The sequence below is a fragment of the Larus michahellis genome, chromosome 3 (assembly GCF_964199755.1).
Source record: "Larus michahellis chromosome 3, bLarMic1.1, whole genome shotgun sequence".
NCBI lineage: Eukaryota > Metazoa > Chordata > Aves > Charadriiformes > Laridae > Larus > Larus michahellis.
In genome coordinates, this window is record NC_133898.1 from 71,837,070 (window position 1) to 71,859,270 (window position 22,201).

The 22,201-nt window shown below is 37.6% G+C and overlaps 1 protein-coding gene across 10 annotated transcripts in view; it reads right to left on the bottom strand.

The window, feature by feature from the left end:
* The window catches only part of LAMA2 (laminin subunit alpha 2), a 376,159-nt gene that overhangs the window by 206,635 nt on the left and 147,323 nt on the right, over positions 1 to 22,201 (bottom strand). For all 10 annotated transcript variants that reach the window (XM_074580763.1, XM_074580762.1, XM_074580760.1 and 7 more), the window contains exons 8-12: positions 21,223 to 21,401; positions 19,724 to 19,823; positions 10,969 to 11,129; positions 8,144 to 8,284; positions 6,718 to 6,891 (exon numbers count right to left, since the gene is read on the bottom strand). In XM_074580763.1, the coding sequence (XP_074436864.1) occupies positions 6,718 to 6,891; positions 8,144 to 8,284; positions 10,969 to 11,129; positions 19,724 to 19,823; positions 21,223 to 21,401 (755 nt within the window). The remainder of the gene's footprint in view (positions 1 to 6,717; positions 6,892 to 8,143; positions 8,285 to 10,968; positions 11,130 to 19,723; positions 19,824 to 21,222; positions 21,402 to 22,201) is intronic.

Here is a 22,201-nt window from a genome sequence, read left to right on the forward strand (position 1 = left end):
TCCAGTATCAACTACATGTCTGGACTATCAATTCTGTCTGATTAATGTAAGTGGATAAGTTGAGTAAAACTCCATAAAACCCATTACTTCCAGGTAACCTGTGATCAGCAAGGATCTCCATACATAATTTTCAAAGCACATGCTAATTTGCTGAAGAAGTACTTAGCATGCAAAATCATACAAGAGGAATAAAACCCCCATTTATCCTCCCTTTCATAAACTTCACATTTCTCCTGCAGTCTTAAGTAAGCACTGGTCAATTTAGCTGTCTCAGGCTTAGAGATCACCATCATCATGCTTCTTTGCATATTGATTAGCCCTCAGTACAAATCACTGGATACATTACTCCTTTCCAAGTCAAAGACTTTTTTTCTTCTTCTTCTGGTTTGTTGGATCCTTCAGTAATTTAGTTTTTGGGATCAGAGATAAGAAGAGTAAAACTTTTCAATCTGGCAAGCATACTCCCCAATTTACTTTCTTCTTCATTATTTCCTAACACCCCTCAGTATTCTCTCTCTAGCATTCACATCCCTTCTTTTGTGAAACTACGTTATTTCCTGCTTGTTTCTCCATTTTTCAACTGCCACTATTGATTAAAACCCTTGCCTTCAAGGCAGACTTGGGTAAGCAGGTAATGCAAAGGACACTTGAGATTTATGAAATAATTTCACCAACAATAAATTTCCTCTTTTCTCTACAGTAGTATAAGATGATTTTAGCACAAAGAAATTAAATGTATCATGGGATACATGAAATACCGCAGTCAGTCGACTCAGCTAGCCAGATTCTGAGCCGTGATTCAACTCATTTCCAAGGTGCAAAGAGGCCGTAACAGTCTACTGGGCATCCTTAGTTTTCCTTGCAATCACAATAATGGCTGTACTTAAACTGTCCCAACAGGCCTTCCAAACATGATTAAAAGCATTAATGAGGAACAAAGGGTGCAAAATTTACTTATGTCTTACTGGTTCTTTACAGTCATGAGTAGCTGAATCCCAAATAGGACAGTCCTGATATTGTTTCAATTTGTACTGGGGATCAAGCAAAATTTGGCTAGCCGCAACCGTGAAAGAATGCAGAGACCTAACCCTGTCTCATTTCGTGGTGTCACACTGAGAGAATATTGCAGCAAAGACAAAGAATCTAAACCCAATCATGTAATACAAATTAAGTAAACTTAAAGGAAACATCAGTCAGCTGTGGTTCAAATCTTTAAAATGTTTTGCTCTTTACTTGTATTCCTGCTCTGTTTGTCTCATCCTTTCAGTATCTGAATTCGCCTATTATCTCAATTTTTAGAAGCTGTTAGTGAAGTAAGTGCTAATAAAATAAACAGCACATTTGGTATAAATTGAAGACACCTTCATACTGCTGACTGAGTCCGATTACCATGGTGACTTAATTTCAGTCAAGGCAATTTAGATTGTGATTTTAAAAGTTACATTATTTATATTGTTTAAGGTTTACTTATTAAAAAATAAAAATAAAAACATAAAAATAAACTAAACCAGCTTTTTTAGCAGGAGAATGCATTCAAATATGAACGACAAAAGATACTGAAGTAGCTGTCTTTACAAAAGATATTTTTCTTTAGGTTCAAAAGAATCATTTTAATTTTCTGTCATGTGTTGGCTGTTGACACTATTTAAAACATCCAAGGATCTGCCGCAACGGTGAATAACTTCAGGGGTGTTACACTGAATGAAGGTTTCTTGTATACTATGTGCTGCTGATGCCTATTTCTGTTTCTTTTACAAATATGGATAACATATAACTTAACTATTTCATCAATAAATGTCCGTACAAAATTGTTTCTGGTATGTTATGCCTTATACTTGAGGATCACGTTCCCTACTCCATCCCTAATTTTCTTTGCAAGTTTGGAGATGTTCTTTGTTACACATTCAAATTTGGGGCTGAAACTCATTTGTGTGCAGAGGGTATAAAAAAGTAAAATTCATCATGAAGCACTAGACTTACCATCACTATGCAAAAATCCCACAGAAAGCTAGCAGATGCTTCAAGCACCCCCATTATGTTACTAAATGGTGGCCTGCTTAGACTTGGACAACCCATCTGCATTGGGGAACCAAATCTTCTTCATGAGGGCCTAACCTATCCAGCTAACCGGCTGAAAGAAAGAAGTATCTTATAAAGGTGCCCAAAGAGAGATCACATCAGCCCACCTAAGTTTCACTGCTTTGCTTCCCTGACAATAAAAGCAATACAGACACATGCTCAAAAAAGATCAGTCTGCTGTCTAAATTTAAGACACAGATGAGTGTTGGAATTATGTAGGTGAGGTCACTCACTGCTTTTCATGAGGCCAATGAATTTCAAAACAAACTGATGGTAGGAAAAAGTTCCAACAACAATTTAATTTGCATCTCATCCATTTATACAAAAAAGTGTTAAATTAGATTGTTCTCCTTTTTGAGGCAGGCAGTAAAAAGAAGAAAAAGAGTTGTGGATCTATCTAACTCTATCATGCCCCGTGAACAAGAAAGTCTTGAGATCTGAAACCATGACAATACTAGACGAAGCTTTCTGGGTTTAGATGCATTAATAATTTAGGACAATTGATCCTGGCATTTTTGTTCCGGCTGATTATTGTATTATTTAAGCTTCCTTATGTTTTGGGTTTCAACTCCCTCCCTCCCCTTTGGGAGCTGTAGACTGCAATTCACTTTGCATTATTCTGCCTTTTGCATCAGAATTGCCTAAGAAATGAAAACAAATGGAAGGAAATAAAGATAAAAGCCACAAGGACCTAGCATATGATTATTTTATAATTCAATATTTAATCCTATGAGGTATTCTGGGCAGTCTGCAATAGATAATATGTCACAAACCAAACTTCTCACTCCATCCCACTCTTTAGCTTTCCCAAGTAGGGTACTTTTAAAGACTGACAGATTTTTAAAGTTTATACATATTGACTACAGGCTTATCACAGTGTCTTCATATCTGGACTCAAACAAACATTGACTTCTGTAAGTCATCAAATAGGTTACACAGCTAATCATAAAAGAACAGGCAAAATAAAAGAAGTGACAGCGTTAAGCCAAAGAAGTCCCATTCCTGTTCTGTATGCACAGACTCTACGCAAAACTTTCAGCTGTTGTCTTGGTTTTAACTAGAGGTCAGAGAAAGAACAATGTATCCACAACAGGGCTGCTTAAGCCCATACATTTGACAAACATGATGTGCTAGAATTTTTCCAAGAGATAACAAAGCCTTTTATTCAAGCATCTTTTGCTTTAATTTTCAACATGCTCTGACTACATGAAGGACCACATTACATCATTAACTTTACTTACACTGAATGGATCATGCTGTACAACTAGTTCAAATGACTCCCGTAAAACAACATTTGATGCAAGAAACTTCTCAATTTGAGTAAAATTTGCCAGTAGGCAAATAGTGGTTTTGAGTAGAGGTGTTTTAGGATTTCTATCATGTTGTTTGCAGTCTGAGTAATGGCAGCATTAATATCTGCTCAGAACCCAGATAGAGGAGTTATTTTCTTTATGACTGCTGGGTGTTGAGACCTAACAAGGTTCAGAGACCTGGATTCTAGGATGGGTTCCACCTAAAGGCTGAACTAACCGGTGACTGCTGATCAAAGGCAATGCCCTAGCCATCTGAAAGACGCAGGATAAATCTCCACCTTCATGGTTAAAGCTGGCCCTTAGCAGAGAAAGGAACATAAAATTTGCAGCAGCAGAGAGAAAATAAAGCAGAGAGACTTTCTGTAACTAAAGATGGATGTTTCCTCATGGACTCTCAAGTGGCCTCAGCTGCCCCTCATGTGTGTGCGTCATGCAGGGGGTCACATGTTTATTTAGATATGCTCCATATCATGTTCTTTTGGCTAATCATAAATGGCTTCTACTCAGCACACAAATTATCAAATTGCTTTTTGCCAAGGTGTCAAAGGAAAAGAGCCAGAGTATATACAGGATGTCAGACTTCTGAAACATCGTGGACACCTAACCCTTCCACACTGACTTTAGAGAAACAAGTGTTTTATGTCATCCTGCTGAGTTTGGTATCGGATTTTTAATTAATTTCATACTTTTCTTTCAGTGCTCTGATCAAACTTTATCAGAATGTAACACTTTCCGAAAAATTTATAAAATATTTTAGCAAGGATAGAAGTTTAAAATAAACTTACAGATACATTGTCAAAACAAATCAAGAAACTGCTAACAAAAAACAAATGGGGTTTTCAGATACCTAAAATGTAATTAGAGGTGATAGAATAAGACAATTTTTCACTAACTAGAAGCTCTAACAGACCACAAGTCCTCATGACTGCTGCAATCCTTAGTTCAGTAGGCTATGATAAGGCAGGCAGGCAAGAAGATAAACTCTTTTATGATACCTACTAAAACCTTAATACTAGCCATTTTAAATCTGTTCTCCCAAATTATCCACTAGATATTTTATTTTTAGAAATTAAATTCCTCCAGATTACTCCCAAATGTATTCTGCATCAAAACCCGTCTTCAATTTTTCAGTTCAAACACATATTATATATCAGACAGGTAAAATATCTGGCTTTTAAAAAATTATCTGTATCTGTAAAAAAAAGTTAAAAGTTTTGGTAGTGGCATATATATTTGGAAGACTAAAAGGATATGGTGATGTTAAAGTAATTTGCTCACGTTCCTGTCCTAGTCTGACAAAAACAAGAATCCTGTACGATCTATAGCCTCCTGTTGTTTATAATGTCTCCTTAGAGACACAGTCAAAGACCAGCATCATATAGCCTAGTGTCACCCAGATTTAGACGAAAAGGAAAAAGCTAAAGGCTGCACAGTCAGGAACATCTTATTTATAACGCTTTTTTCATCCAAAAGAAGCATTTGGAGACGGATGTAAAACAAGCAGATAGCACACATATGGCAATCAACATTGTGGAGGCACATGCACACCATGCCGACTTTATATTAAAATAATTATTTTAAATAAGGTTTTTGAGCTATATTTGAAAACTATGAAATGCAGGATGGTTACTACCTTTTGTTACTCGGTTTTATTTTGGGGAATAGTATTTAAGAGCAATAATTTAACAGTAAAAAGGAAAGGCAGTTTTCTGTGACACAATGTTTATAATGTACAACTTTATATAAGATTTTCTAAATTGTTCTCTACATTTCCTAAGACAAAAATTCTTAAAGAAGCTTGCCTGCTCTGAGATACCAATTATTCTACTGTAACACAGCTAGCAATCACTCTCAAGAAAGGATGTTTTTATCTAGTTTCAGCTATTTGGTTTTATCCAGTTTCAGCTATTCAGATAAATGTTTTATTGAGTTTACAAATAAGGACTCTCAATATTCTATTTCCATTTCCCTTTCCATAGCATAAATCATATGGCCTAAGCATGTCATTATGACTCTAATTTACGTGATGCAACATGGCAGTTAAGATGTACTGTGGTAATTTGTGAGTGCCTTCAGTATTATTGTAGTATCAAAAATTTATATGGTTCAGTTATTAAGGCAAATTGCTTCATTCATACAGAGATATCTGACAGTAACCACAAAGGACCTCCAAATTACACTGAAAAAATATCTTCCACGTTCAAATCATTTGTGCACATTCTTACCATTATTTTGCTCACTGAATAGAAGCAGAATGAAATGCTGTCTGGAAAAGTATCAGTTCATATCTCAGGGTAAGTTCACCAGACATGGAAGATTAGAGAAGAAACTCTCCCTTGCCCAGCTAAATAAGCCTGACTATCTTTAACAATTTATAGCTATGAACAGGATGCCCAATTCTTTGGAATGATGCTATTTAGTTTCAACATGCTCACTTACCTTCTGTCATGTTGATTTTCAGCCAGCAGGAAGAAAATAAATAAATAAGAAGTTGACTAGCCTGAAGAGACTACAGAGGAAAATGTGCTCAAGTGCATTAGTGTTAGCATTTCTGACAAGTTTTAGTGTAATCAGGTTTACGGTAAATGGAAAGCTGTTTAGCTTTCTTCACATTTAGGACTCATGCAGTCCTTAATTCTACTCTCTGGAAAAAAATGAGATCTTCATGAAGGTATCATGTATGATAGCAGAAAGTCTAATGGAGAGAAGCCTGATAGTCAGACCACTAAAGCACCCAAGGCTTTAGAAAGCCAATATTTGGTATTGACCTGCAGGGCATGAATATATGTGTACGTGCACACATGGGCACATGCAGACTTAGATAAATACATGCATTAGAACTGGCAGAGAGCTCTCAACAGCATTTTCTGAGTTCTAGGGCAGAGAGCTCCACACACACAAGTTTCTTGCCAAACATTGAAGTTTTGTAACACACCCCCACAACATCTGATACGCAACTTGCATCTCTGAAAAGCAGACGAGGGAACTGGTTTTCAAAGCTGAGGACAAGGTGGGAAGAGAACAGGACAAGCTGAACCACACAGCATCTAATTCATTGAAAAAAACCACACTGTGAACTATGTAGGCTTCTTTAATATCTGACAGAAGAAGCCTGAAGAGGGCTCAAGGTCAAAGATACTTAGTTAATTTTCTCTACTTTTTGCCTCACAAGGATACTCCATATGCCTGATTCCTTTCGGCTTGCAATTTTGCTGGTCAAATAGCTGTCCAACTTAATCTTCCCTCAGTTCTCCTCCCCTTCAAAGCCTTACTTCTTTTCTCAATAAATCAAATTAGCGTTTAGGCAAGTACCATCTGCACTTACTTTGTTGCCCAAGTAAGAACTGGGTGCACTCCAATAATAAGTTTGTGGCAGTACTTTTCGTGCAGCCACGTTGCTGATGCTAAACTGTTGATGCCCATCAAATCTCTTTTGCTTGGGGGTAACTCTGATGAGACCTGGTAAGCCAGTCAGATACCATCCATTCATGTCTTCTATCTATAATGACAGAAAAAAACCAACAAAACAAAACACATTACAATGAGAAGCAGGACATGAGTCATTTCAATAGTCACTGCCTCTCATTCTTCTATATTTGAAAAACTGATTAGCTTTATATGATTAATAGCAGTTCAGGAACAAAGGAAACAACAAAGTAATACCAGAAAAAAATTCTCTTATTGTACGTGACTGGGATTTATAACTTCTGAGTAGTTTGAAGTAACTGACAGTATTTGCTTTCTCTGCTTCGTATGATCCAGAGTGAGCAGGAAATGCTATCATACAAACACATGCATAAGAATGTCTCCAAATATTATACAAGATTTCTATAAATAGTATCAGTCACAGAGGGTACAGAAGAAGAGTTGACAAATGGATATACATTTTCTGATTGTTGTAGACAGCACAATTTATAATAATTTGTAATTCTAAGGCCTTACAACTTACAAGTTCAAATACACTTTTTTTTAGAAAGCCAAAGCAAAGCTCAAAAGCATCAGAACTTGAATTTCTGAAATCACATAACTAGAAATGAATCATCAGAGAAGAGCACGCTGTTCATACAAGCATGGCTTCTGGAGCCTGGATACAAGAAGAACAATAAATTACCTCAGCCGTGGGATGGAAAATTTTCCAGATGCTGGGATGTAAATAAGAACACTAGGCATATATAATTTAATTCACAGACTTCCAGAATACCAATACAGCCAAACCCAGGAGCTAGTAGACCTGGAACACATTTCCCAAACTCAATCTACACACATGACTATGTAGCACACACCTGTTTCAGCGGAATGATTGTCTGAGCTTTGAGAACTAGTTTAGAGTATATTTGCAGGCTAAAGACATTTTTCTACAGCACAGCAAAAATAAGAACAGTAGGTTCATCTCCCATTCATATCCTTTCCTAGTAATGCAGTACGCAAAAAAAAAAAAAAAGAAATTCACTCAAAATGCAGGGGGCACCCCTGTAGGGCATCCCTTTTTCTCACATAAGCTGTGTGTTGTACATTTAATGTTTCAAAATTCTTAGCTATTTCATTAAATAATGACCTGGAACTGCACATTTTCTCACAATGAAGAGAAACAAAGCTTACAAGCGTTTTCGTTTGGATAAATGAAAAATACATGGGGCATAAAAGAACACGCATGATTTTATAATAAGATGCACTCTGGTGACAATAGACGGTGACAACACACAGAAACACAAAACCAATGACATGTACTGATGTGGTATGATTTTTCTTACACTTCTGTAGGTAAGGTGAGAGTGTGTGCAGACGTTTGTTTTCCCAGAGCAGAAACATTCCTCACAGCCTTTGGGATTATTTTGCTGCAGATTGAAGAAACCCGGTTTGCAACGATCACAGTTTTCTCCTTCAACATGTTCCTGGAAATGTACATTAGAATATTACTTCAGTTGTCATAGATTAGAACTTGAGATCACCAGCTTTATACTCTGCATGTAAATAACAGGACACAGAATTTGGACATTATTTGGCATTTAGTAATTACATTTTTCAGAGAAAGTTTTGGTTGTGCATTAAGTCCTGCTAGTTTACACAATAAGTCAATTTGTCCTATAGACAAAGATAATGCTAGCTTTTCTTCAAGGAGTATGTTGCAAAAGGCTCATGTTATGGTGTTGGTTTAGTAATTCAGTATTTTTCCCAAGATAGCCCAGAAAATTCTTTCCCTTTCAAAAGTGTTATATGCAGTCTCTTTAATCCTGGAGACAGTGCTCTATGGTATGCACACACGACCAAGTTGTTGGCTCCACGTCAGCAGAGAATGAACACATTATAAAGAGCCTGCCCACACAGTGTAGACTATGATTGCTTGAAATACACAGCTCTGAAGTAAGTTCACCAAAAGCCATTTGATAGCCTCCTGGTTAAGATCTAGCAAAGATGGAAAAAGCAAGGCAAAGCATCGGGAGGTATGGGGAGAAAGGACGGAACACACCTTGCTGACGTGCGTAGGGTGTGCAGAGTGAGAAGGGTAAAATAAAAGAGAGCTGCAAAGCAAAAGTATGTGTTTACATGAAAAGTTGTCCTACTCTGCAGTCACAAGCATGTCACCAGTGAGTAAAACCTGTATAATTCTATTGAGTAGGCAGCAAATGGATAATAGATATATAAAACTCAAAGTTGGAAAGGAGATCTAACCTATTCTTCAGCCAATGAAGCAATGTTTCTACAGCCTCATTTATTTCTCAATAATGTGTTCAGTCCAGTTTTAAATTATGCAAAAATAAGACTTTGACCATATGTCTTCAGAAAGCTCTCTGGGATAATTAGTGATAAATCAGGCATTTATACTTGTTCCTCACCTTTCTGTACTTTAGTTTACTCTGGCTAACGTGGCAAAGATAACAATATAATGCCCACTTTGTTGCATTATGCTGCTTACAGTTAGAACTGTTTTTCAGCAGTCAATTTCCTTTACAAGAAAACTATCTTTAGTAAATTTAGAGCTCATCATATATAATTGAAAGATGTGATTAAAAGAAGGGAAGCATTTTTCCTAAGACCTGCTATTAACTTGTCCAGACATCCCACTTTATTCTTCATATGGAGCATAACTAATCTGATGATTTCAGTGTCCCTTTGACCATAATCTGCTTTGATTTGAATTTGAAGATTGCTAGTGAAAATAAATGTGTCTGTATCTATCTCTCGGATATCTGCAAAGGGTATAATTTTTCTCCCACAAGCACTTAAAAAGGGATTAGAGAAGAAGAAAGGAAGTGTATCCAGCATGGACTCTCTGGGATAAGAACAATTATCTCTATTCCATGTTTGTTCATTTTGGTCTGATTGTACTAACAGGTCGGTTTGGCATGACACAAATAATGTCATAATAATAAGAATCATTCAGCAGTGGTTATCTTGTTTTTGGCACATGACACCTTCATTAAAGCTCCCTTTCAAGTCAGAATATAGCAAAAGCACCCCTTTTCTGATCTTCTAGACTTGATAGCTAAGGAATTAGAACTGATATGGATAGATTTTATTTCTGACAGACAGCATGTGACTGTTACATAAAGTGAGGATAAGGTTAATTCTCTGAGTAGATTTCAGTGCTATTCAGCTGTCACACCAGAGCTTTATGTGTGTATGCAGCATAAGCTGATATATTGAAGCATTTTTTGTACATTCTTGTATTTAAGAAGGCAATGTAAGTATTTTTAAATCCACATTTGTGACTTATTCTGTTAATTGAATGCTGGAAGGAAACTCCCACAAGTATGACACAGAAAAATTGACCACAGTACAGTAAATTGTCCTTTGGGCCTCTTCATGGTCACTTACTAAACTGTGACTTACAGAGCACCACCATTTCTAAAGCATTCCTGTTAACTAGGTATTTTATAAGTGGGTGCATGTGGTTTTAGTTTTTTTTATTTCAATACCATATTGAAATATAATTTGCTGGAGGTACACGAAGGCACACAGAGAAAATCATTCTTAGATTCTCTTCCTAGAAATTAAGAAAATCATCCTAAAGAAAGGATGGATTATTTTTTTAAATATGTTACAGATTTATAATTGACCATCCCAAGGCAGGAAAGAATGCTCATAGTTTTGAACTTACCAACAAAAGAGGATTATATCCCTAATAACAACTCCTAAAAGGCAACTTTTTTGTTTGTTTAAACACATCATCAGTTCACCTCATTTTCTCTTTTGAAGTTATATTACGTTAGTTTTAGTACCCACAATACTTTAAACATATAGTTTCTGAGTACATGAGGATGCGAGTTTGAAATAAACGATTCACAAGCTTCATTATAATGAAGCATCCCTTCATTACAGATTTCTAAGGACTCGTATGACTGGCAGCAGGCTCCAAGGTACCTATTTTGTTAATTACAGTGAGTACTGAGATGACACAAGACAATTTAAGACTTTACAGGACCAAGAACAAGTGTTCTATGAGAAGTGACTAACACAGATACTAACACAGCTAGGTAGGACAGCGGAATGCTACTGTATGATAGAAAACCATTAATTACAATCTTTCAATATCATTAGTATCTTCCTATGGCTCAGAAGATTTTGACATCCATACCTTGCAGGTGCAGGGACCTACACAAGGGTCAACATTTGCACTGCCTTTCACCGAGCAGTTGCAGGGCAGGCACTCAGGGTATCCCATGTAACCCAAGGCACACCTGTTGCAGCTCTCTCCTGCATAGCCAGTCTTGCAGTGACAGAAACCAGGCAACATATCTATGGGAAGAGGGAGAAAATATGAGGCATATTTGATTTGTCATTATTATTACTATTATTGTTAACAGGTATGTGTGTTAGAGTGCTCAAAGCAACACCTTTGGTAGGTGTAACATAAGGGAATATGTTGATTTAATGCAGTATCCTGTCTGGGAGAGGCTAGAATAAAGCATGTAAGAATAGAGCAAGTACATAGTGATTTGAATTCCGAGCTTCCAGAAGTACGCGTACTGGAGATCTTCTAAACTGCAACTTATCCCTACTTCCTTGCACCTAACAGTCTCTGAAAAACATCTCTTCCATTAATTCACCTAATTGCCTTTGAACATATTCTTACTTTCAGAATCCATAAAGCTCCCTAGCAGTAAGTTCCACATTTAGCCATGGGTGGAGTGAAAGAAAACACTGATGTGTGTTAAACCTGTATTTATTGCCCTCTAATTCTCCTATCATAGAAAACAGCAAGTAACCATTCCCTATTCACTTTCTCCACGTCATCTGTGATTTCAATATACCTCTATCATATCCCACGTGACATTTTTATTTCATACACCAAAACCTCCTAAGCCTATTTAATATTTCTTTACACAGAAACTGCTTTGAATGGCTGAAAATTTCTATTGTCCTTCTCTGGACTGTTTCCAGTTCTAACAAATTATTTAAGGAGAAAGGAGTGCATACTGTGGACCTATAAATGGTTTGATGGTCTTTTCAGTTTTGGTTTTTAAACATCAGTGATATTTCCTAAGGCTCTGTTGACCTTTTTGACTACTGCTGAGCCAGTACTGAGCTGATATGTCCAGGGCACGGTCCAAGGCAATTCTAAGAGCGGTTTTACAACTGGAAGTGCGTAGTTCAGAAATCACTGGAATTAATGTACAATTAGAACTATTTTTCTCTGTGTTCTACTTTTCCTTTAATTGCTACAGAAACTCAACAGTTATTTTACTACCCAGCCACTGACTATCTTGAGATCTTCCTGAACATTTTGCAGTTCTTTCATTTTTCTATGCTGAAAGATTTTGTACTTGCTAACTTTGTCACCTTCCTACTCATCCCTTTTCCGGGTTAAATATGAATATTTTCAACAGTTCATATTGATCATCACTGTGAAAATGGTCCATTTATTCTTTTAACCAAGTACTAACCCATGAAAGAACATTTCCTCCTTATTACACTTTCTTTCATGGTCTTTAGTGAAGGATCTTGTCAAAACTTTTTGAAAATCAAAATGCAATATTAATCAAATGAGCCTTTGTTCACATGTTCACTGAATCCTTCAAACAGATTCATAAGGCACAGTGTCCTCTACAAAAAATCTGATCTTAAGTTTTGCCCATTTTTGCCACAGTTCAGAAATAGTATAAATAATTTATTGTAGTTCTACTGATTTGCTTGGTACAGAAACCAGACCTTCTGATTTTAGTTTCCTTGAACCCTCTGCCTTCCTTTTACGAATAGGATAAAGAGTTTCCATTTATGTAATATTAATATGAGGGTTTTTTTAAGTATTATAAACTGTATTTAATGCTTCAAGCAACTCCATTTTTAACTACATCCAGAAGCCACGGATAAATACAATACAGGCCTGATGAATTTTTATTCTTCATTTATCAGCTTGCTCTAAACCTGACACTTCTGTTTGAGACAGTTCTTCCGACTTGTCCCAATGAACAAAGACTCCCAAGTGTGAAATTCCCTGAGCTCTTCTATTCACTGATACAAAGAATTAATCTAGCTTTTCTGCTGTGTCCTTTTCTTTCTTGAGATCTCTGGTTATAACTTGATTACACCTTAATCATATTTAACTCCTACTGAATTTGAATCTCTAGCAGTCATTTTGATTCTGATTTATCTGAAGAAGTACTTCTTAGCAACATTTAAGCATTTAGCAAATTATTCCTTAAAATGTGTGTACGTGTTATTAAGAGTATGACTTTCCAGAATCTGTCACAATTTATGCCCTTTTCTATTATCCTCAATCGGATATAACTTCTGCTTTTGCAGGAAGCTTCTTTTTTATTGTTTAAATAGATAATTTTTTCTAGCTTAATTGCATTGCTTGAATCATTTTGAACTAGAGGAACGAATCTTCTCTGAATGTCTAACAGGCAGTCTGTAAACCCTATGCTTGCCATTAGCACTCTCGGATTGTTCATTTTGGTATTCTTTTTAAAGGTTTCCTTGTTTTGATTAAGCTTTTTTTTTTAGGGAGGCCTACAAGAATGTTTAATTTGACTGCCCTTCAACAGGAGAGTTTTAAACCAGTTCCTCATGCATAAATCCAGAGCTGCTTCCCTTTCTATGGTTTCTCTAACTAGTTATTTGAAGAAGCAGTCATCTACAGAAGTTTTAAATTATATTTATTATCTGCTTATCTATACAGAGATTAAATTCAGTCTGTCTTCTCTAACCTTGCAGCCTCTTTGATCTCCTGTAGCACATCATATTTACTGTCACTTTCTTGATCTGTCCTAATTATACACAGAATTTCAGTGCATGAAATTTCTGTGTTACTTAATATCCCAAAACCATGTGCTCCATGGGTATTGATGCTGATCCTCAAATTTCTGAGTTACCCACCTCTCAAGTAGCCACTGGCAAGACCCCGCAGCACAGTAGGCTTCAGGCTCTTTTGTAATCTGGGTCAGTGCATCCTAGCCGGACAATCTTGTCTTATGAGACAAACTTCTGTTCCTTCCAGATGAAAAAACCCTGCTGTACACCAGAGTTCACCAGGAAAAGACACAGGCAAGTCTAACTCTTTAGAAGTGAGCCAGTCTTATTTGAAAGTTTCGAGAACTCATGCTTAGGTCTCATGAGTTAAGACTCAGCAAATCCAAATTCAACTAAATGCCTCAGTATGGAACAATTCCCAAATACTCATTTATAGTCTCTCCTCCGTTGCCCAGTCAGATAATTTTTTTAGTTGCCCATCAAGAACCTTCCCTTCTCCTGCTCCTTCCTTACCCTGCAGTGAAGGAAGAGAGACCAGGATTGGAAACTCCACTGTCACCAGCCCAGCCAATCCCCTTTCTTATACACAGGAGACACAGTAGTGGATAACATTCAGCCTAACATTTATCAAGAAACCTCCACTCCACAACAGAGAGACAAAGGCGTAGAGACTATTAACGGTCATGTATTCTTCTAGCTCTTAATGACTGTTGATACAGTCAGTCTGTATGTTTTATTTAGCTCAATGCCTTCTTTCATTTACAGCATGTGCAAGATCTAGGCTCGCATTGTATTGCACAGTATGTAAATTCTTATCAGTGTCCCACTGGTTATCTTTCACCAGGCTTCTGTAGCACATATGTAGTGTATATTTGTCAACAGCCTAATTACATTTCCATTTAGGGCATGTTTCAGGTCTGTCTGTTGTTGTTGTAATGAACTAACATTTCATCAGAAGCACATCTTCTTTTGGTTTTGGTCTATTACTTCGTAGCCAAAACCAAATGGGGCTTTATTTGTTGAAGCTGTTATTCCCTGTTTTCTACCTGAATACTATCGGTTTCTGTCCTATCTTTGATTTGATGGAGTTTTTTGAGTTTGAAGTTCATCCTAGTTTGATTTGAAGTTCATCCTAGAGGATGAGTCATCTTGAAATATGAGTTTTAACAGTCAATTTTCTCCAGCCTACCAGTCTTTCAAAATTGCACAAAAATAAATGCATGCAAAAGCACGCACCAGACCCTTGAAAAAATCTGCAATCCCTGGACTGGCCTCTGCCATTTTCATTCATGTTCAACAGTGTATAAATTCCAAAAACGGTACCGTGGAAGTCAGTGGGACTGCTTGCTCAGTAAAGTACTATGAAGCCTGAATAAAGATGGAGATGTCTGGACCTTATTTATCCTACAATGTCTGAGAAAGTTTTTCAGCAAAAACTAACATCTGTCATTGGGATTATGTAGTAAATAAAGAGACAAGAGAGAACAGGGAAAAAACTTCACTGCATGATAGCATGCAGCGAAGACTGAGTCACAAAACTCTGCCAGTTTCAAATCTCACAGCTCTTGCAGGAGTTTAAAAGCAAAGTAAAATGGCTATTTGTTGAAATCCAGCTGCTACACTTTGAAACAAGAGTACTGATTCACTGAGCAAGCCTAATTACTGGAGTACAGACTAGTTCTGAATGTATAGGTTCCACTTTTGCTTCTATGTGGACAGTTGCAAGTGATCAAAATATCAGCCACGGTCAAGTTTACCTATTATTAGGATGGAATTGGACATAGATGGACAAGTTCAGTTTTAAAATTATTGCCTTTCACTTACAAAACCTACAGCCATTTTCATCAGTTTACTGTGTCAATACCACAGTTTACAAATATTTTTGCAAGTTCCTGGCTCTATCTTTTTTATGTTATGTTGCTCATGAACATACCATACAAAGTTGCTATGAAAGAATATTTGAAAAGCATTCTTGAAGCTTCAAAACCAAAAATATACTACACAAGCTAGAATAATGATATTTCATTTCAGAATACCAAGAGAAACATGTGAGGACGAAGTTATACTAGGGTGATCAAAATGGAAATTATACATGTTTAATATAAAAAAAGACTTCTTTTTCTCCTGAAACAATGCCTGAATCAATTATAAAGCAACTCCTTCATGCCCTTCTCTTATCTCCCGAAACCTGATGATGACTACAGGATGCAGTCATTTAAATCCTCTTATTGCACTTCACCAATGTACCAGTTATTACGTTATTTGCTACAATTTCCCATTTTAATTGTTGCTTACCTACAGTATTCAAGCACACAGAGAATGTACAGCCTCCAGCTTTATTTTCCTTGAGAACTGTTCATGGTGGCTTTATATTCCCAGTGATTTTCCTTATTATCATATTTCCATTTTAGTTTAATGTTTTTAATCTTCCTAACTCATTTGCTTACCACACATTTAAGAAGCATATTCCCATCTTACACCAAGCAAACAATTTATCCTTAAACAACCAGCCAGCAAACTCTGAGATGTATTTCAACCTACCCAGTGTGCATTCATTCTGGTTCACAGGTGAATAGGTAGATTCCTTCACACAGATCATGCTTTCCAGCCTTTCTTTTATGAAGGCTCCCCAGTGCTTTAAACCCAACTGCTGCCCAGGGTGAGCAGTGTACAGTAAAAAGAATTTTATCAGGGTATTGAATATAAATTAGAGAAAAAAAAAAAAGGTAAAAGGTGATCTGCTTTCAGGATAGTTTTATGCTAAAAATTATATCCAGATCTGGTCTTGATTCTAACACAACCGCTTCCATTACCACAAAAATCTTTCCTTAAAAGAAAAATTAAGAAGTCTTTTTCTTTCAACTAGTGTTATTGGGTCTTTATGTTGAATAAGACATTACAGTCACAAATCTGGCCTGCTGGTCCAAACACTATAATCAAACATAATGTGCAAGAAGTAAACAGTTCTCCTAGTGTGTTGGAACCTTATTTAGTACAACAAGTAGAGAAAAGCAAAAGTAAAGAAAAAGTACAAGGAGCAAAGAACAGGACCATTGTAGGCAGAATGGCAACAAAGCCCAGGTATGTGTAGAGCTGACTTATTTTTGTTCTTGGGGGTCTTAAAAGTGGTAAATAAAATAAGTAACAGAACTCTCCTCTGGCCACTGTCTAGACAGTGCAAACTGTCCACTTCTCACTGGACTCCCAGGACTGGGCAGGACACAAACCATTGGTTTCAGGAACAGATGCATGGACTACTTTGGGGAAGGAATTCCATATATGATGGCTGTTACCTAAATAAAAATTGTTGCGCTTGTCATATATAACGTAGTTAAAACACACAGAATAATCTCTACAGTAAATAAACTGGAAAGAGGAGACACTGATGGGCTTAAAAAACCATAAAGGAAAGAAATTACTTCATGTGTTACAAACGGCAGATTAAACAGAGACTAAGAATACTCTACTGTGCTCAAAAGCAACCGGCCTCCAACTAACTGCAGATGAATGAGTCAAGTTTCAGGAAGATCAGGAGAAGCTGGTTATAGTCAAGGCAGAAAACGGATGAAAGTTTTAATTTTGTGAAGAGAACAAAAGAATTCTCTCATTCTCAGGACTGGAGGAAATGCTGAGATATAAAACTTGTCTGAATGCCTAGACGAACAGGACTGGCCACTTGCCAATAAAAGTAAAAGGAGGCAAAACAGACAGAGATAATCCAATTTTGGATATGTTATCTTCAAGACGGTGGCACAACACATTTCTTGATTTATTAGAAAGACACAGTTAATGATCTTTAGATTAGATTAGATGGATGGAGACAACAGAGAAAAAGCAAGAAAGGAAAGGAGGGGCCCAAACAGGAGTCTTAGTCTTTTTCTAGAGAGGTCCAGAAAAGAAGCAAGAGAAGAATTTACCAGAAAGAAGATCAAAGGATGAAAAAGGCAGAAGGAGATATGGGAAGCAAGGTGTTAAAGCACGGGCCACCCAGTCAGATTCAGAAAGCGGAAGCAGATTTAGAAAACAACTATGAGAGGGCTTAGATCTGTTGAATGCTCAGAGGGAAGAATAAGACATTATGAGAGCTCCTAATGACACTATTACTGACAACCAAACAAGATGGAAAAACGTCTTTATCTTTTTGCTCCCCTCTGCCCATGAGAGAAGAGCTGACCGCCTGTTACTGCCTTTCAGCCGCCAGGCCCCCGCAGAGCGTCCGCACCCGTGGCCAGCGCGGAAGGTGTGACAAGAAAGACTGCAGCAGCGACAGCCAGGAACCCAGAGACCAAGCAGCTGCTTAACACGCGATTTCTTTGAATTAATCATTCTTCCGTCTCAAAATCATAGCCTCAGTATTTCACAAAAGCACTGAATGGCAGTAGTGGCAAACATTTGAATAGAAGTTGTCCTGCTTAACAGTAAGAGAGGTTGCTTTGCTGCACGAAGGCTGGCACATGTGTAACCCGCCCACTCTCACCCACAGGTTTGTTACAGGCGTTCACAGTCTTGTGTTTCTTCCAGCTTCAGGATTCATCCTCTCTTCTGCTTCTACTGTCTCTCCTGTCAGTCCGTGTGATTCATTGTACCGGGTGTCCGGGCCCAGGCGCTGGCAATGGGGGGCTGCAGGCCGGCCCCTGTGAGGAGAGACCGGGGCGGCCCTGCGCCGGACACAGCCGGATCCAGCCAGCTCCAACCCACCCACTGCAGGGCACGCCTCAGCCCCCCAGACAAGATGGGTTAGAGAAGGTCAGAGGAGGAGGAGGAGGAGGGGGAGGAGGTGCTTCAGGTGCCGGAGCAGAGATGCCCCACCAGCCCCTGGAGGAGACCACGGTGGAGCAAATATCCAGACTGCACACCATGGAGTACCCCCTGAAGGAACAGGTGGATACTTCCTGAAAGAAGACCCATGGTAGAGCAGATTTTTTTTTTCCTTAAGGATGGCAGCCAGCGGGAAGGACCCACGCTGGAGCCGAGGAAAAGCATGAGGAGAAAGGAGTGTCAGAGAGGAGCCGATATGACCACGACCCCGATTCCCCCTCCCCCTGCACCACTTGCAGGGAAGCTGGGAATGAAGGAGTGAGGCCGAGCCTGAAAACAAAAAAAAGAAGGTGGGGGAGGAAAGTGCTTTTCAGATGTTTGTCTTTGTTTATCACTATCTGAATCCATTTAAATTGGCAATAAGTTATGTTCATTTTCCCCAAGTCAAGTGTGGCTTGCCCACGACAGTAACTGGTAAGGAATCTCCCAGTCTTTACCTCGAGCCGTGAGCTGCTTCATCTTATCTTGTCCCCCTGTCCCGCTGAGAAGGGCAGTGAGAGAGCAGCTGGGTGGGCAGCTGCAGCCGGCGAAGGTCAACCCACCATACATGCCACTGTGACAGTTATCAGTCTCATTTTATTGAACTGATGTGATCAGTACATGGTTGTTAGAGTAGATTTTACACCTCTGGGCCCTGTATTTGCATGCCTGCTATGCTGCTTTTATGTTCCATTGATCTCTATTTCAAAAAAGATTGCTACAACGCCTCTCGTCAATAGATTGTAAGTAGCCCAATTAAACATGTCTTTAAGAACCGACCTTGAGTTCTTTGTTATCTTCCTACAGTATTTTCAGAAGTTTGTCAACAAAAGAACCAGAAAAATATGTCAATCCATTGTTTCCAAAGCACAAGGGTGCAGTTTATTTGAAGACACCTCTTACAGGTAAACAGCTTGCAATCCTACTTTAATAATATAGATGGCAAATAAATATAACACCTTTCATACAGATTTTTTTCTAGGTTTCAAATGGAAATATGCTTAGAGAGGAAAAGAGATTGAAACATTATGGTTGTACTAGTTTTAATCTCTTCTGTAGAAGAAGAAAGCTCTTTAAGCCAAAATTCTCCAATATATTCCATGGGGAATACTCTTCCAAATGTACCCAAGTTTGCAAGGCATGAATCTGAAAGATTCATGGGAATATAAAATCTGAGTTTCCAAAGAAAAGTATCATAAGAATGCAGGTGGATAACTGTTCATATGAAGTAAACATTTTTTTAAAAGTGAGTTATTTTTTTTTAAGAGGTATCACAAAGGTTTTTCAGCTTTTCTTTGCTGAACTTAAGCTTTAACGTCACTATCTTTTAGGGATCTTACCTCCTTCTGCATGTTTCTCGTCTTTGACACAGGTATCATGTAAAGACCCATTTGGATCACAGGAACACGGCTGGCATGGATCTGGGCTATCTGCCAACACCTATAAAAACAGAGAGATTACGAAACAAAATCTTGCCTTTAATAATTGGAAGCTTTTATTTACTTCTTAAACAATAAGTAGAAGAGAATGACTTCGTGTAGGTAGCTTGCACTTTAGCAAAAGTGAGATGGTTGCCAAACGTAACCCATGCAGTCTAGGCATTAAAGTTACATTTTGGATTTTTATTTAGAAATATGTAAGTGATTTAGATACAAATATGTTTTCAACTAAAAACCAAGTGAAGAGATAATAACAGACCCTTGTATAATTAAAACAAATAAATATAATGAAGTAAATTTTAAGCACTCGTTATCTAAAGTAATACTGAAAAATAGTTCAGTTGTTCTGGTCAACGTGATTAAAAAAAATAAGTAAAGTTAGTTGGTCAGTAACTAAACAAAAAGGGTAAGTGAAGAAAAGTGAACATTAGACAATGGAACAATTTCCTTCAGTTCTTGAAAAGGTTACCTCAACCAAACTTAAACCTTGGTCTAATGTCACACTGGGAATATAAACTAAAAGTTCTGCATGAACTAAGCATATACACATACTGTAGATATGCTATACACACATATATAAAATCCCTATTGGTTGGATGATAACCTGATTCAGAGGGAAAAATCAAGTGCCCTACTGTTGAAGAGATCAGTACTCCTTTTCTCAAGCTCTAAGGCTAAAACCAGTATATTAGGGAGAATGTAATTATTGTTATTTGCTGATATTTTCTGTGTTTGAGGATTGAAAACCAATCAGGCTAAAGGCCATGATTTACCCAACTGAAACTATACAGACAAAATATCAAGAATTTAAGCACACACTAATAGTGTAGCTGTCTAAAGCACAGGCACAGCCCATGTTGGCAATACAACCTAATATAAGATTCATCTTCTGACAGCTTCAACTTAGATGAAAATACAGCTTTATATGATGAAACACAAAAAACAATTCCCACTGCACTGAAAATGAAAGGCATTCATGAGACTATAGAATTTCACTGGTTATTAATTCTACATTAAATTTTAAAAATAAAAATTACAGACTTTCTCCAATATCAAATACAGCAGTATTTCTTTGATCTTTGATAACAAATCTTCAAATTAATTACTGAGGCAAAAGTTCTGTTTACAGGACCACATCCTCCTTTAAATTAAATTGAAGCACTAGCTGGAGGCCCTGACCTCAAGTGCATTCCTTCATATCAACACAATTCACTTTCAGATTTGTGTGAGCGTTAATTTTACAGATTTCCAGCTGTGAAAAGCAGCTACTACGCTGTCAGAATTAGAATTTAACCTACATAAAAACTGTGTTATGGCTTTTAATAACTTAATTGCCCACGCCAAAGTGATGGTTCGCACACCAAGCTTTACAGTGAGGTGACAACAGAACATGGATTTACCCCTTTAGGTCTGAAGTAACCGTCGACACATGTCTCGCAGTTTATGCCACCGGTGTGGCTTGTACAGTTCACACACACTCCGCCCCCAATGTATTCTCCGTGGACATTCAAACTCTGATTTCTGTCTGCAACATCCTGATCATAGTAACACTCCTCAGTCTTCCCATGGCAGTTGCATGCTTAAAGAGAAGGAACTGTGTTAGCGAACACTTTGCGGCTGGAGACACCAGGCTGTTACTAAGATATTAAAAAAGAGTTGGTCAACATTTTATCATTGGTGCTGCATACATTGTAACCAACAGTACATCCAAGTATAATTTACTACTTCAGCTGTGAAAAGTAATGTGGTCCCATCACAAACGGAGCCTGGAATTCTGTATATTGTATTTTTGTCTCAATGTTTTGTCTGGGAGAGTATGGAAGTTGACAGATATAGCCTAATTATGTTCTTCCTGTTTTGTTTTAGGGTTTTTTTTTCTGTTTAAATTGATAGTCCAGAAACCTTTGGTGGTTGCTCATACATGTGGTTCATGAAAGGGTCAGCTAATTTAAAATACAACAGGAATTACAAGGAAAGCAGCAGAACGGTATGAGTAAATTAAAATAATTTACAGGAAAGCCAAAAGACATCCTGAAAACACTTGATTTGCACATATGCGTATAAGAACTGGGTCAGAACAATGAGATTCTGAATCTTAAAACTTCCTTAGAAGTTCAGATTCGAACTCTTAGGCTTCAGGTCCACATGCAGGAGAGCTAATCTAGTAATCTGTTGCTGTGAAAATGAGGTAGCTCACTCTCTCCCTTTCCCTGTGGTATTAAAACATTCATTTCCACATAAAGAGAAATTCAAAGCTAGTCAACATTGCAGGGAGTCATTCTCCTCACATCTGAACCAGATCCCAGGGAACAGTTTCCACCAGGAAAGTACAATTCACTGAGGTTGAATAGGGCATAAGAAGCGTCTCTTGAAAATTAA